The sequence below is a fragment of the Ammodytes marinus genome, assembly GCF_949987685.1.
Source record: "Ammodytes marinus genome assembly, chromosome: 16".
NCBI classification, from domain to species: Eukaryota; Metazoa; Chordata; class Actinopteri; order Uranoscopiformes; family Ammodytidae; genus Ammodytes; species Ammodytes marinus.
The window spans coordinates 29,555,705-29,571,514 of NC_137220.1; the positions used below are offsets into that span (position 1 = coordinate 29,555,705).

The 15,810-nt window shown below is 39.4% G+C and overlaps 1 protein-coding gene across 1 annotated transcript in view; it reads left to right on the forward strand.

Moving 5' to 3' along the window:
• Positions 1 to 11,624, forward strand: part of clpp (caseinolytic mitochondrial matrix peptidase proteolytic subunit) — a 36,936-nt gene extending 25,312 nt beyond the window's left edge. Inside the window, exon 7 of the mRNA XM_080044277.1 lies at positions 10,876 to 11,624. Within this exon, the coding sequence (XP_079900403.1) occupies positions 10,876 to 11,102 (227 nt within the window). The 3' untranslated portion in view covers positions 11,103 to 11,624. The remainder of the gene's footprint in view (positions 1 to 10,875) is intronic.
• The last annotated feature ends 4,186 nt before the right edge of the window (positions 11,625 to 15,810 follow it).

The following is a 15,810-nucleotide window of genomic DNA, read 5'->3' on the forward strand; positions in this document are numbered from 1 at the left end:
AGCGGGAGAAGCGAACACCAGCGAGTTCACCGGTGGCGGCAAAAAGAACCACATTATGTGCCAGTTTGTATTCGATGTCGCGATAAGGTAATTTTATACATCCTGTGGAGAACATCTTGCGCTATATCGCATATATTCGATTTATCGCCCAGCCCTACGTTCATCTTTACCGCATTAATTCTTCCACCCAAAGAGCGAGGTAGATGGTGCCAACACTGTCTTGTTTCAGATTGTTGATAGTTAGCCACATATAGATCTTTATGGTTATGTGTAACCCATACCTCAAGGTACTTAAAGGCCTACTTCACCCGTGGGAATATGAAGGTGTATTGAACTCTGAGATCCTATGTAGTATAAATGTGCAAACAATTTAGAAATCGGTTCATCCTAGCCTGAGAAAAGGCAGAAAGAGTGTTTATGGTCTCACTGTTTTATAGTGTAGTTTCACCCTACAGTTTGCCCAATTGTGACATCACTGCCGCCAAAGGAGACGTATATAAAAGTCTGATCCATGATATAAGCTGGATATCTGCCAAATCCAAACCTCTTCAATGTGCTGAAAATATAGCCCCACTCCACCCGGTCGAAGGCCTTTTCAGCATCTAATGAAAGCACTACTTCTAGCGCACCGGGTGGAGAAGGGCTATAAAGAATATTCATAAGGCGTCTTATGTTAGAGAAAGAATAAAGTGTTTTAAGGAAGCCCTTTTGGTCAGGTGATATGACAGAGGTCAGAACCTCCTTCGAGCGGCGTGCGAGGACCTTAGTGTAACACCTTCTTGGATTAGCAGATTTAAATTTCAATGTAAGACAATATTCTGGGCCAGATTGTCAGGTTTGACTACTAGAGCAGGATGGATGATTAATGAGACAATACAGTAAGTTTAATTTTATGATTTATTATTGAAAGGCTTATCTTTAACAGTAGAGATCTTCACTTTTAACATCATACCTTTCTTTTTCTTTTTTAAGATATTTTTTGGGCATTTTTATGCTTTATTGATAGTGCAGAGAGACAGAGGTGAAATGGGGCAGAGAGGGGAGTGACATACAGAGAACGACCGCAGGCGGGAATCGAACCCGGGTCTGCTGCTCATTCCAACTGCAATAAACATTCTGAACTCTGAACGCTGAGGATTAAGCATGGCCCTTATGTATTGTGTAGTGTGTCTTATGTATATTTGTGTTATATGTTTTGTAAGTTGGAACCTGTACCCAGATGTACTGACAACAAATTCCACCAGCCTGTGTGGTCATTAAAATAATATAATTTAATTGAATTGAATTGAATTGAATTGAATTGAATTGAATTGAATTGAATTGAATTGAATTGAATTGAATTGAATTGAATTGAATTGAATTGAATTGAATTGAATTTAACTGAACTTAACATTTCTCTTACCAAAGGGAAAAAAAAACACTGCGGCTCTCCTGCAGCATCAAAATGGTGTCCACGTGGCGTCGCGAAACAACTAAAGAAGGCAAAAGCCACATTGATCATACAGTTCACAAAATACATCTCATGCACTTTAAAATGCACACAACCTCTTCAACATTAATCTAACTGGTATTGCTCTCACAAAATGTAAAGAACTAGTTAACTACGTTGTGTAGAAAATACAATTTTTACAGACTCTCATATAGACAGGCTTAAACAGCGACCATTTCCGTTAGCATATGTTTATTTTATTTATTTAACCTTTATTTATACTCGAGATATCATTGAGGGGGGACCCTCATTTGCAATGATGTTGAGAAACAAAAACAACAATACATACTCAATATACAATGCAAATACATCAAATACACAATAAGCTGGTAAAGATAAACATTTTAGACAGTGGTGTAGAGTGGCTGAAAATAAAATTAAATTGGTAAAAGTACAATACGGCCTAATTAAAACAGTTACAGTTAGAGTTTGGTAGAATTTAAGATAGTATGTTTAAATTGGTTAAAGGATATCATGGTATTCATTTTAATTTGTTGCTGTAAGCTGTTCCAGGAGTCAGGGGCACTGAAGCTAAAAGCTGTCTTTCCAAGTTCAGACCAGGCTTGTGGGACATAAAGCATAAGCATGTCAGTGGAGCGGGTCTGATAAAGCCCATCTGAAATTTGCAGCATTTCTGTTGAATAACGAGGAAGCTTCCCGGTCAAGGCTTTGTAAATAAAATTGTGCCAATGTGCATCACGTCTTTCTTTAAGAGATGACCACCCAACCTTTTCATATAAAAGACAATGGTGTGTGTCATAAGCATCTCCAGTGAAGAACCTTAAAGCAGAGTGAAAAACAGAGTCGAGGAGTTTAAGACATGAATGTGATGCGTGCCGATGAACCACATCACCGTAATCAAGGACAGACATGAAAACTGCCTCGATAATCCTTTTCCTACTAAATGAAGTGAAGGTGGTTTTGTATGGGGGCATTATTGTAGCTAAACGTTTGCAAATGCGTATTTGTGTATTTGCGATTTGTATTTGCGATTTGCGATTTGTATTTGCGATTTGCAATTTGTATTTGCGATTTGTGTATCTGCAAATGGTTTTGTGCGTGTGGGCACAGATTTGTGTGTCTGCAAATGGATTTGCGATTTGATTTGTATTTGCGATTTGTGTATCTGCAAATGGTTTTGTGCATGCACACAAAGATTTGTGTGTGTGTACACGGTTCTGTGTGTAGACACATCTGTAAATTATATTAATTGTAGTTCTAAAAGCTCAAATAGACTAAGTCTTTTTACAAATCTCTTTTTACAAAGTCATGGAAGAAGTGTAGCAAAAGTCACGTGGTGTAGCAAAAGTCACGTGTGAAAAGACAGACACGTTGATTGGTCAATGTGTTACAGTGGCAGGACTCTTATTTTGAAAATCCCTAAACCGGATGCCGCTGTCAAGGCTCCTGGCTGTTAAAACTATCTATGGTTAAAACACACCACACGCAGGGGGTGAGGAGGACGTTGCAGGCATTTAGGACCAAAGTAAATAAAGAATAAAGTAGGCCTACATATCTTGCTGCAATCCAGAAATATGCTTATAAATCATACACTTAGTCTTCTAAATGTAGTAAGCTTAATTAATTTAAACGTGTGAATAGTGAAGTTAATAAGTAACCTACTCTACAAGGCAATAGAAAAGTATAGATGACACATTAAAACTGAATTGGAATAATTGTTTCTCTATCTCACATTTTCCATGTGAAATTATCATTACTTGTATCACAAACTGATAATTAGATGATCAGGTTTAACTAGTGTGCCTATCCCCAGACAGTTCTGCTATACACCTTACCTCATGTGACGTGTCCAGAAGAACAGGGTACAAAGCTTCATATAACCTCATTTCAGTGATTACTTTAATTAATCACAATCACAAAGTGTCACACCATAACATGTTATGCAGTTTAGAACATGTTAATTCAGATCACGTGCTGCATTAATAAGTAGGTCTGCATGCTGCTAAAGCAAGACTAATAAATGCCCTATATCAATTATATTTATGATTTGCAGTTATCACATCAAAGCACAATCAGTACAAATGTATAGTAAAAGCTTACCCCACAAACAAATCACAAGATTTGGACTTTTTAAAATATTTGTGGATTTACTAAACATATACATACGGTCAAAATGAAAAATACAAATCAACCAGTTTAAAACTAGAATGCACTCACAATTGCATACCTCCAAGTAAAGTTTTGTATGGCGTTATTTTATTAAGAGAAAATGAACAAAATACCCAAAATGCTCTGGCATGTGCCGGAACAAGACTTTATAAAACAAAACATAAAACTAGTAACTTAGTCCTTGGTCTGTAGCCCAACTGTTTACCATATTTAATCAAAATCTCCCCTAGCTTTTTAATATGTCTAACAAATAAACATGACTGAGTATGTCACCTCATTTACTGCAATCAATATGATTATGAATTGAGTATGATCTGACTTTGTCTAGATTTATAATAATCACAATCTAAATACTGAAAACAAATTGTGTGTAGAGTGTAGAGTCAGACTGATGTGCTGTTACTGCCAGGTGAGTTCCACGCTGCTCCATCTTCGGAGATCTTCTCAAGGCAGCAGGAGCATTGAAGTCTTGAGTTATCTGGCGTGTCCTTCCCTCAGCAATGCATACACTGGGGAGGGAAACAATTGTTAGATCCCATTAGTGATGTTATAGTAAACACATGACGGATAATAGTTATCGCACAACGAGCTCCGACACCAACACACACACACACTTGAGACGGAGACTTGCGGTTGCGAACAATATAAGTAATTGTGTGTGTGTGTGTGTGTGTGTGTGTGTGTGTGTGTGTGTGTGTGTGTGTGTGTGTGTGTGTGTGTGTGTGTGTGTGTGTGTGTGTGTGTGTGTGTGTGTGTGTGTGTGTGTGTGTGTGTGTGTGTGTGTGTGTGTGTGTGTGTGTGTGTTGGTGTCGGAGCTCATTGTGCGGTCTTGTTGTTCACATATTTAAAAGAGAAGCTACCCAAGGCTTACAACTGGATGGACAAAACTGACGAAGATGAAGCGATTGCCGGTGTTGAAACTCTCACTCGCGTTATTAAAATAATTATTGTGACGATGTTTCACATCAAGCTAATGGTCCTTCCACGGCACGCATTCACGAGGGGATTCCTTTTTGCAAACGTATCTGTTGGTGAGGACCAGTGGACTGTAGTGGACTGTATAGGTTGGGTTAAGGGGATTGTGTTGTATAGGTGGCGTCGGTTAGAACCCCATAAGACACATGAAGCAGTGGTCCAGTTTAGTGACTTCTTCTGTTGGCATTACATTGGCATATGGTGTGTTGGCGTGTGTGTGTGGGCGTGGGAGTGTGTGGTCTAAAAGGTAATAGTAAGCTACAGTGTACAGGTTAAGCTACACTGTCACTGCATTAATAACATAAATGAACAGGCTGCAATATAAAATGGCTAATATTTCTAATACAGTCAAATGCACTAACTGCCCACATAATATCAGCACTAGCTTAAAGACGAGTGAAACTCAACTGACGCACGGCACACTATTACACAGACAATGAATAACTGTCAGCTGTTAACATGCAAGCACACAGCTTTAACAATAAACATGATCTAAATAAACTAACTAACAGTGTCCTCTCTACACTACTTACTTTCTCTCAGCGACGCACACGGGCCGCCACACAAAACACAGCCGAACTTTGGCGAGACACACATGAACTGACAAACGGCTCGGAACTTCACATAAACGGAGCGCAAGCCCAAACGGTTGCTTAGCAATGGGGATACACTGCATGCAGACAAGCTGCGCTGCACGTGATCAGCAGAGCCTTTTGTACAGTATCCGATATCACTTAGATTTACATAGGAACGAATGATTCTTGAAAAGAAAAAAAAGGAAAATTGTTAATCAATACTTACTTTTAAACTACTTGAAGTTGAAGTGCTTTGTCAACTGCAGTGTCCGTTAGCACTCTTCGCCTTCTGTCTCCACGACACCTCCATGGGTTCATAGCCAAAGCTCTGTTTACATCCGGTTTAGGGATTTTCAAAATAAGAGTCCTGCCACTGTAACACATTGACCAATCAACGCGTCTGTCTTTTCACACGTGACTTTTGCTCCACCACGTGACTTTTGCTACACTTCTTCCATGGCTTTGTAAAAAGAGATTTGTAAAAAGACTTAGTCTATTTGAGCTTTTAGAACCACAATTAATATAATTTACAGATGTGTCTACACACAGAACCGTGTACACACACACACACAAATCTTTGTGTGCATGCGCAAAACCATTTGCAGATACACAAATCGCAAATACAAATCGCAAATACAAATCGCAAATCCATTTGCAGACACACAAATCTGTGCCCACACGCACAAAACCATTTGCAGATACACAAATCGCAAATACAAATTGCAAATCGCAAATACAAATCGCAAATACACAAATACGCATTTGCAAACGCAAATACAAATCGCAAATACACAAATACGCATTTGCAAACGTTTAGCTACAATAATGCCCCCATAGTTTTGTTCGTATAAAAATTGCCAATTTTGTCGTAGTCGACAAACAAGATTTTTTTATATGAAAATTAAAAGTGTTTATCATCCAACCAAATGCCAAGATATTTATATTCTGTGACTCTTTCAATTAAAAATCCATTCTTTGTAAAACTATTGAAATCATTCAAATTTGTATTTCTTGCTCTGGAGAAACACATATATTTGGTTTTGTCTGTATTAAGAACAAGCCTGAGGTCCACTAGACAGTCCTGCAGGGTGTTAAAAGAGCTTTGTAGGTTCTGAATAGATTTAGGTTTAGCTTCACACGTTTATGATTCAGACACAGTTAAACTCACCAAAAGAAATTAGGTAAATTCACGTCTATCCCAAAAGAAGAGCGTCGCTCTGAAAGTTAGTTAGTTTGAGGGTATTCTGATAGAATTCGGTTAGCAAAACAGTTGCTTGTTATGGCTCGGAGCATGAACATGTGTGTTTCTCTCCGTCTCATCTCTCTTTGTGCGCAACTCGCGGAACTCTCATGTAAACAACTACTCACGCTTTTCAGAGTTCACACTGAAGAGTTTTAAAATAAAAGGCACTTATATTGAAAATCAAGTTAACCTTTTCATACATTTAAAAACAAAAAGAGTTCTTTCAATACAGCGTTTTAGACGAGTATAGCTTTCAATAGCCCTACAATAATTGCTTTAGTAGCCCTTATATTGACAGGGTTACATTAGCAAGAACTTTGGCATCAGTATTAAGACGGGAGATTGGACGGAATGAGCTGCACTCGATAGCATTCTTGTCTGTTTTAAGGATTAAAGAGATAACTGCCTGACACATGGTTGGTGGTAGGGAAACTTTTAACAATAAAGGAGAGAGCTATTTTGAATTTTTTTTAAAGAAGTCTGTGGGGAAACTGTCCGACCCCTGTGATTTGCCACTTCCACGTTCATTTTTTTTCAATATATTTTTGGGTCATTTTTATGCTTTATTGATAGTGCAGAGAGACAGAGGTGAAATAGGGCAGAGAGGGGAGTGACATGCAGAGAACGACCCTGGGCGGGAATCAAACCCGGGTCTGCTGCTGGGCCCGGCCCGGGGGGGGTACGCCCTACCAACTGAGCTGAGGGCGCCCCTTCCACGTTAATTTCTAACCAATGAATTCTTGTTTCAACCAGTGCAATCTTCCGTTAGAGTTTGAGATAGTATTCAGTGGAATAAAAATATTGAAAAATGCACATTGTACCAAAAAGAAAAAACAATCCCACGGTAGGGCTGTCATGGTGAAGGAATTTCCCGTGTGGTGAATACAGGGTGGCTCAATAGGGTATGTGGTATTATTGCATAGTCTCACTCCCAGCACGTCAAAAAACAATGCTTGATCAGACCCTCAGGCGCAAGGGGTTTTAAACTAATTCCAGCCATCCATTCACTTCATTAGAATGTGACTTCTAAATGTTTAAACTAGTGCTGTCAGTTCCACGCGTTAACGGAAACCTATTTTAATGGCGTTAATTTTTTTTTATCGCAAGATTCTTTTTCTTTTTGGCATAACAAACTTCGTTGTTTTTTCACATGCTGTTGCAACAACTAGTAATGTTAGAAACACTACAACACACAAACTATACATGTAGCTCGCAGTCGTTGTTTATTAACATAAATATGGGTCCACGGTGTGCCTAAAGACTGCCAAAGTATATATATTAAAAAAAAAACTCCCCCCCCCTATTTCTTATTGGTCCACTGCCCCATATCCTCTGGAAAAAATGTCCTTCATCTGCCATATTGTTTTTCCCTCTAAGCGACAAGATGCCCGTGGTACAGCAAGGCATGCAGAGTGTTGCATAAACCAACACAGAAGCATTTTGCTCATAATCCACTAATGTATCTTACCCACAGCAGTCTAATAATGCCGCGTTTATAGCAAGACAAAGATTAGGAAGCTACTTGTGTAGTAATTCCATCGGTGAAACTAAAAGGAATGTCCTTAACTGGCAAAACGGCTAAACGTCAAGTCAATTTTTACTTTTATTTTGAAACAGAAACTGGAACATAGCGCTTACTAGCCCCGTTGCGCTGCCTTCACTGGTAGAGTCTTCCGTGTGTGACTCCGGGACTATGTGGTGAAAGAACAGAAAAGAAAGCCTGTAATTTGCAATAGGACTACTTGTAACACTGCACACACACCAAAAGCTTAAAGCTCCCATATTATACACTTTTCGGTTCTATTATACACCACATTATATGGTCTTAGTGGTCCCTAATACGTTTTTCTTTAATTGTTTGCTGAAAAAAACTTTCAGGTCCTAACGTGCTGATTTAGGAGTAACTCTCAAAAATAAGGGGCGTTTCACTCCTAGGGGTCCTCGAGAGGACTCCTAAGTCACTAAGAGTAAATCACAGACAACCATTTGATGGCATTTTGGAGAGATTTAATGCTAGTGAGCTTTACAAAAGGTACCTTAATAGCTGTAAGGGTTTAATGATCTTAGTAAAGCTATGTTTAGAAAGTATAGATAGACACTTTTATATTTATATAAAAAAATATTTATTTAAGCGGCTACGAGTAACATTTAAATATATTTTAAACAGCCTCATGTTTCCTCTGATAATCATAAATTACCTTTAACAGCAAACGAGACCATCAGTGCAAAGAAAGACGTTTTTATATAGTTTTTATTACTGCTTTTGGTCTGGTCGCACACCCAGTCCGATTTTCGGTTCGCGCGTACATGCTCTATGGTCACATATCCGTATTGGTCGCAGATTTCAGTGTGGCGCAGCAACGCCATTTGAGAAGCCTATCCCTCCAGGTGAGGGAAGGGGAGCGGGAGCCTTGTTTGAGACAGTTGTTTGTCGTCATAATGACTGATAATGGGGCTGAAGCATCAAAGAAAAAAAAAGAAAATGCAATGAAGAAAAGCTAAAAGGGAGAGTGATATAGGCTACGGACGGGACGAGGGCGTTGCCAAGCAACGTGTATACAATTTCACGGGAGTGAACTAGACTGCAGTGTTCACTCCTAAATGAATGAGCGGTTGGTACTAACACAAGTGTGCTTTGCTTCACCATCATCAGATGACCATTATTCATCTGAAATAGTCATTATTTACAACAACATAAACACGTTACCTCATCGTGATCCATAGGCTACCAACTGCTGTCTCTCGCTTTCTGTGAGGACACGTAATCTTTCAGCTCCGTGAGAGCTAGGTGACACTGCTGCATCAACTCATTGCAATCAGGTGTGTGTAGCACTTACTGGCATTAGTTGATGCAGTGTCACTAACCACTCTCACGGAGCCGAAAAGAGTCCGTGCCCTCACACTTTCAACACACGGACATGCACTATATTGCGTGGCGCCCTTCTCAGTTGACACTCGCACGCTTGGCAGGAGCTAGAAAACAGCTTTGCGACAGCGGGTGTCATAAAAATACTAACGCTTTTGTCCAAAGGGGCCGCCAACGGACCATGCTACTCGTAGTGGGTTTAAGTTCCTTTTACTGCAGTTGCTTTGGGTTTACAATGCACTGAAAGTTACTGTTGGTGTCACGTTTGGGTTTAATTTGTTACTAGAGTAGGCCTATATGTGGCGCCTCCATCTCCTCCGTTCCACAGGTCCGCTACTCTAGTTGCGCGTCTCGCCTTTTTCCTTCCGCATGCACTTTACGATTTCGCCGGCTGTTGTTTCTAAATTGTGAATTTCCTGGTTTGTCGCTGTCTGACTATTGCTGCATAGTCCACCGTTGAGATAAATACAGTGAGAGTGCATGGCGTGCAGCTGTTCAATGAGGATATTTTTTCCGATTCAAATCACCGTACAATTTAAAATTAGTAGACCTATGTGGCGCTAATGTAGGTTAATTGTGAACGAATGTGTGGGAAACCCTGCAGTATCTTGGTTTCATGTTAAATCAGTGTCACTTGTCATTAATTGTATATAAAAACTCTTTACTTTAATACAGCGACACAATATGGATATCTCCCACAGTGTTTCTATCATAAATTCACTCTTAGCTCTCATTCCCTCTCAGCCAATCACTGTGGGCATAGAAGGTATGCACATGACATCATCCATAGCAACAGGGTCAACACCGCCCTCTAGTCTTAGTTTAGGAGTCCCTCCCATTCCTTAGTAAAAGTTGGTCTTATCAGCTTTGTGAATAGGTTTTAAGAAATTACTCCTTACTAAGAACTTTTAGTGCTCCTTAGGAGTACTCTTAGCGCTAAGATAAAATGTTTTGTGAATACGGCCCCTGATATTGTTAGCATTCATCCTTGGACACTTCACACAATCAATCATCAATATTAGCATGCTATTTAGCCACATAGATTGGCCTATTTACAGCCCTCAGAAAACTGACAGAGTCCTGCACTGCAAACATCAGCTGATCATATTTGCTTACCAAACATCTGCTCTGTGCTCCATTTAAGTAGAGTTATAAGCCTATTGATTTAACATTTTTATATTAAATATAATGTTATGTCAAACGGAACATGCTGAGTGTGATGTTGCAGTGTTCGGATCGCGGCTCCTCCTTACACCATGACTCTGACCCACACACAAAGCATCAACTCTCAAACTTTTTAAAAGAGATTTGTTTGAATAGAGCAACCTTTCCCTTATATTAATTTTTCAGCGGAGCTGCGAGCTTCTGAATGGCTGGTATGGATTGATTTTTGAGATGAGAAAACAACAGTTTTTCTTAAATTTTTTCTCTTCTCCAGGGTGCATTCACTATAGACGCTGCTTCATATTTAAACGAAATAAGAGAGCAAGCTGCAGAGGAAGCAAGTAGATAGTGGCATCAGCTACAGCAGTGCTGAGTTGAAACTGAAGCATCAAAAATAGATGCTCATTTCTCTTCTCCTTTTTCTGCCTTTCAGATGGTGTGATGGAAAGGGATCGCTACATGAGCCCCATGGAGGCACAGGACTTTGGTATCATCGACCGGGTCCTGGTCCACCCCCCCCAGGCTGGCCAAGATGAGCCTGAGCTTGTGCAGAAAGAGCCAGCAGCGGCAGCCAGTCCCTCTCCACAGCCGGAGTCTCAAGCCCCTGAGCAGACCTCCCTTGGGACAAATCCCCCCTCCTCGTACAAACCTGAGCCATGAACCCCCCACGGCAGAGCTGTCTGGATGCCATACCTGAAGGTTCTTGAGAAGTCTTGCCTCCGTGGTGGGCTTGTCTTAAGTGGCTTCTTTCTTTTTCTTAACCAACACTCTGCAGTGTCCACACATGCAGTCATCAGAGCCGACCGTGAAAGAGAAAGTCAATCTAATGTTTGGTACACGTTCCTTTTTTCAGAGATGTTGATTCCTCTGCTCAATGTAATACAATTCAAGTGATGGCTCAGGATTTAAAAAGTTGTCAGCAGTAGTCTCTTTTTTTTGACTCCATACAAGTTCATTGCTCAACTTCTAAAGGGAACTATAGTATGTGAGATGAGCCGCTCTAATGCAGAAATAATTCTACTGTATATCATTTTATTAGGGGACGTGAAGCCTGTTTAGACTGTGGAGCCATCTTGTTCTTGGTTCCTTTGCTGCAGACAAATTCACTGAAGAATCGAGAGTACTTGTATGACTCTATTTGAATACTCATATTTGTAATAAATAAGATAATTTTGACCAGAACTAGAACACTATGGACTACTCATTATTTTTCCTATTCAACCGCTTGGTTAAAACAAAGGATGGAAAACCTTTGCGTAATTGTTGATTGTAACTTTTTCCCAATTAATTACAGAGCTAGAGCAATTGACTCACAAGTAGGGATGGGCACGAGTAGTGTTTTCGCTACTCCAGTGATCGCTTGCATTCCTCGAGGATCAATCGATTCCTCGTTAAACTTTTTTCTATTTTTAGAACGCAACGCATCTGTCTGCAGAATAACGGTTCACCGCAATAAAGCGCTCAATGCTTATTGTCAAACAGTCACAGTTGCCATATGATACTAAAGATTTTTTTTTCCACAAGTTTAAAACACCTTTTCCTCACTGAAAGTAATTAAATAGACGGGCCACTATTTAAACCGATCGAGTAGGTCTGCGGTGGGGAGAAAAAAAGAGGAAAAAAAGCATGGGCTGTAGTTGTAACAAAAAAAAATAGCCTAAGTCACCATTTAAAATAAGAAGGGCAGCAAATAATATAAAATGATTGTCCTACAATTTAAATACATATAAATAACTCACCAAAGCAGTAGACTTAGTAGTTGTATATCCAATCGCGTAATGCTCACTCTGTGTCCGTGAATAATTACCGCAACTAATTCCTCATTAACGGAACGTTACACCGGTCGGTCTTTTAATCTCATCCCCATATTCCCTATTGAAGGCTTCTTAACTGTTGTTGGCTCGGAGTGAATGTGCCTGAAGTAAGCCTTGCTTCTTCTTTACTTTTCTTTCCAAGCGGAGAGCACCTTGCATAATCACCTGGGGCCTCATTTATAAAGCTTTCTACGCACAAAAACCTTGCGTAGACGGCAGAAATGTGCGGTCAAATGTGCGGTGGCAAAACGGTGGTATTTATAAAAGAATTCTTTGCGTAGAAGTGTGCGTATTCCCACGCAAACTTTTGACCATGCGTAGAGCTCACGCAAGGTTTTGCTGACTCGGGGAATCAGCGACACTCAATGGCAACACCACGAAATAAAGCTCTGTCATCGGAAAAACACACATATCCTTGGCACCCAATATATTTCATCAATTATGTGCGTACCTATTGTTGCGAATATAGGCTACTGTTGTCTATGGCATGCAGTAATGATGTAGGTTGATTTACTTATCAAGTAGGTCTATACATATTTTGATTATATTTTGAAATTGAATCTTATAGTTCTACTCTGTAATAATATCATATACGTCGGGAGGTGTGTCCCTGAGTGGCCAGCGGGAGAGCAAATAGTCTATATTTTAGGCTGTGTGTAAAAAGTAGTTTTGTACAAAGTTAAGGCCAACCATATTAATTAAAACTATATATTTCGTTAGATAAAATCATGTTATGAATTTAGCAAATTATTTTATGCATCTCTTTCCCATAACAACTAACCCTCGAAGTTTAAACTAGCCTATAATCTGACGTTGTTGGAAATGTGTTGATCTATGGAAGGGAAACAATGCTTTGGAATATACTATAGGCTAATGCATTATTTCACTTCTCACAACACATTTTATATAGGCCTGTCCTACAGTTTCGCTAATACGTGATATTTCATACAGTACAAAGTTGGGCAAAACATCTTAACAAAGACTATAACGACTGTGCCAATCATGATATGTGATCAGCGCGCGCGTGTGTGTTTGTGTTTTTGAGGCAGTTACAGCGACGCATGGCACGGGCTTTATTCCTTCCCAGTCGCTTTCTTTGTGGCCGGTTACCTCCCTTTTTTCCTCATGTCAGTCAAAATGCTGTGCTTATTAAGTGCGTCATCATATTCAGGAGCTATTTAGCATTCGCCATGTATGGTAGATTTTGGGATGAAACTGGGAGGTGTAGTGGGATGACACCGGGCGGAGATCGTCCGCGCACAAATCACCGCAGGTGGGTAATTATAAAGGGAAGATTGCGTGCAACTGTGCGCAGCACAGTTTTATAAATCTCAACTTTTTTTTTGCGCAGCACATTCTTGGTTTTGTGCGAACGCAATGTTTTGGGAAGGTTTCTACGCACACCGTTATAAATGAGGCCCCTGGAGTCTACTCATTACTAACAGAGTAACAGGTGTCATCTCCCCTTTTTATAAACGTAACTTTGTCCAATTATTTCAAAGCAGATGATAGTTATATTCCTGAAAATGTTCTGGAGAAAGGAGAGACCGTGTTCAGCTCCCCGATGCCGTGGAGAACACACACTGTAAAACCGAACAAGTTCAGAGTACTCAAAATGTCTGTCGTAACTGATTACCCAAAAATGTTTGAGTAGTGGTAATATTTATTTTAAGTAACATATTAAGTAAATAAAATATGTATACTGAACTTAATGTATTTATTTATAAACATAATTTAAATATTTTATTTATATTTCCAATATGTTTAATTAATGCAAACTTAATTAAATTGATTTAATTATAGTCATGATGAACTCAAAAAAAGTTATTGAGAACAATTTATAATCCTGGGAGAAATCTACTCAAAAGATAAAAGTGTGCTAAACTCAAACACCAACGGAAATCCACTCACAAGAATTACAATTAGTCAACTTAAAATGTTTGTCGTAACTGATTACCCAAAAATGTTTGAGTAGTGGTAATATTTATTTTAAGTAACATATTAAGTAAATAAAATACTTACACACAAATTTCAAAACAACTCCATTGTTACAATTCAAGTTGTTTTATTTAGAGATAAACAGTAATGTCCTTACAATTGGACAAACTTTCTGAAATACTTGCACTGTATTTGTAAGTTAGTCCTGTATAAGCAAACAACAAATTCAACAATTCAAAATAAAATTTGAATATATACAGTGGGGTGCAAATGTATTCAGCCCCCCTGAGTCAATACTTTGTAGAACCACTTATTGCTACAATTACAGCTGCAAGTCTTTTGGGGTATGTCTCTACCAGCTTTGCACATCTAGAGACTGACATGTTTGCCCAATCTTCTTCGCAAAAAAGCTTCAGATTCAGTGTCAGATTGGATGCAGAGCGTCCGACTCTGGAACGACTTGCATCCAATCTGACGCTGAATCTGAAGCTTGAGCTATTTTGCAAAGAAGAATGGGCAAAAATGTCAGTCTGTAGATGTGCAAAGCTGGTAGAGACATACCCCAAAAGACTTGCAGCTGTAATTGTAGCCATAGTTGGTTCTACAAAGTATTGACTTAGGGAGGCTGAATACATTTGCACCCCACTGTAAATAAAATAAAGTGCTTTCAAAGGTGCAAATAAAAATACAGACTAAAATTCCCCTAAAATAATCTAAAGTAAATTAAGATCCCCCACTGGGATTGTTTAAATAAGCAATCACAAACAGTGCAAATTGTGAGCTGAGGTAGTCAATGGAACAATACAAACAATAAAACGAAGCATTTGCTAAATGGATCCACCTATTTGAACATGAACCTGGATGCTTCACAGAGACATGTGGATGTTAATGCTTGGCTTACTCTCTCAGCAAGTCATTTGTCAAAGTCAGTAGGCACGGTTTCAGTGGTTTGTTGTCATCGAGACACATCAGCATCTTCTGAATAAAGGTGAATGTGTGAATTAGCTTCTTTGGATAGTCTAAATGCAATGCATAGATCAACCCAAACAACAGTACAAATGCATCAGTCATCCTTGGAAGATCACTCACAACAACGTCATCTTCCACTACAACACATGCTGTTAGGGCTGAAGATGTCGTGACCAGTAGTGTTGTCAGTGCCCACAGTGAGGAGAGCCAGCGGGGTGTCGGTAATATCTGGCTCATCTTCCCCCTGAAAAACACAAATGATCCAATTATAAAGGACAGTTCAAGAAGCAAGGTTGCAACATTAGACACACACACACACACACACACAGACAGGTGTTTATATTTTCAAAGTCTGTCTTGTTACCTGTTGAAAGTTACTGGTGGTTGTAATGACTATTTCATACGGGCTCTATAATCCCTTCCTAATGTGACACCACTTTAAGAAAGGGACACAGATGACTTCCGGTGACGCAATGAGAGCAGTGGCTGTGTAGCTGACTCGCTCGTCGAGAAACCCTCTGAAAACCAGCCATATATACAGAAAAAATAGAGGCGGACGCAAATTTAAGAGCTCTAACCACTAATTTAACAAAATGAGTCAACAAAAAACAAGCGAACGTGGAGTTAAGAGTAAGAGCGACAAACAA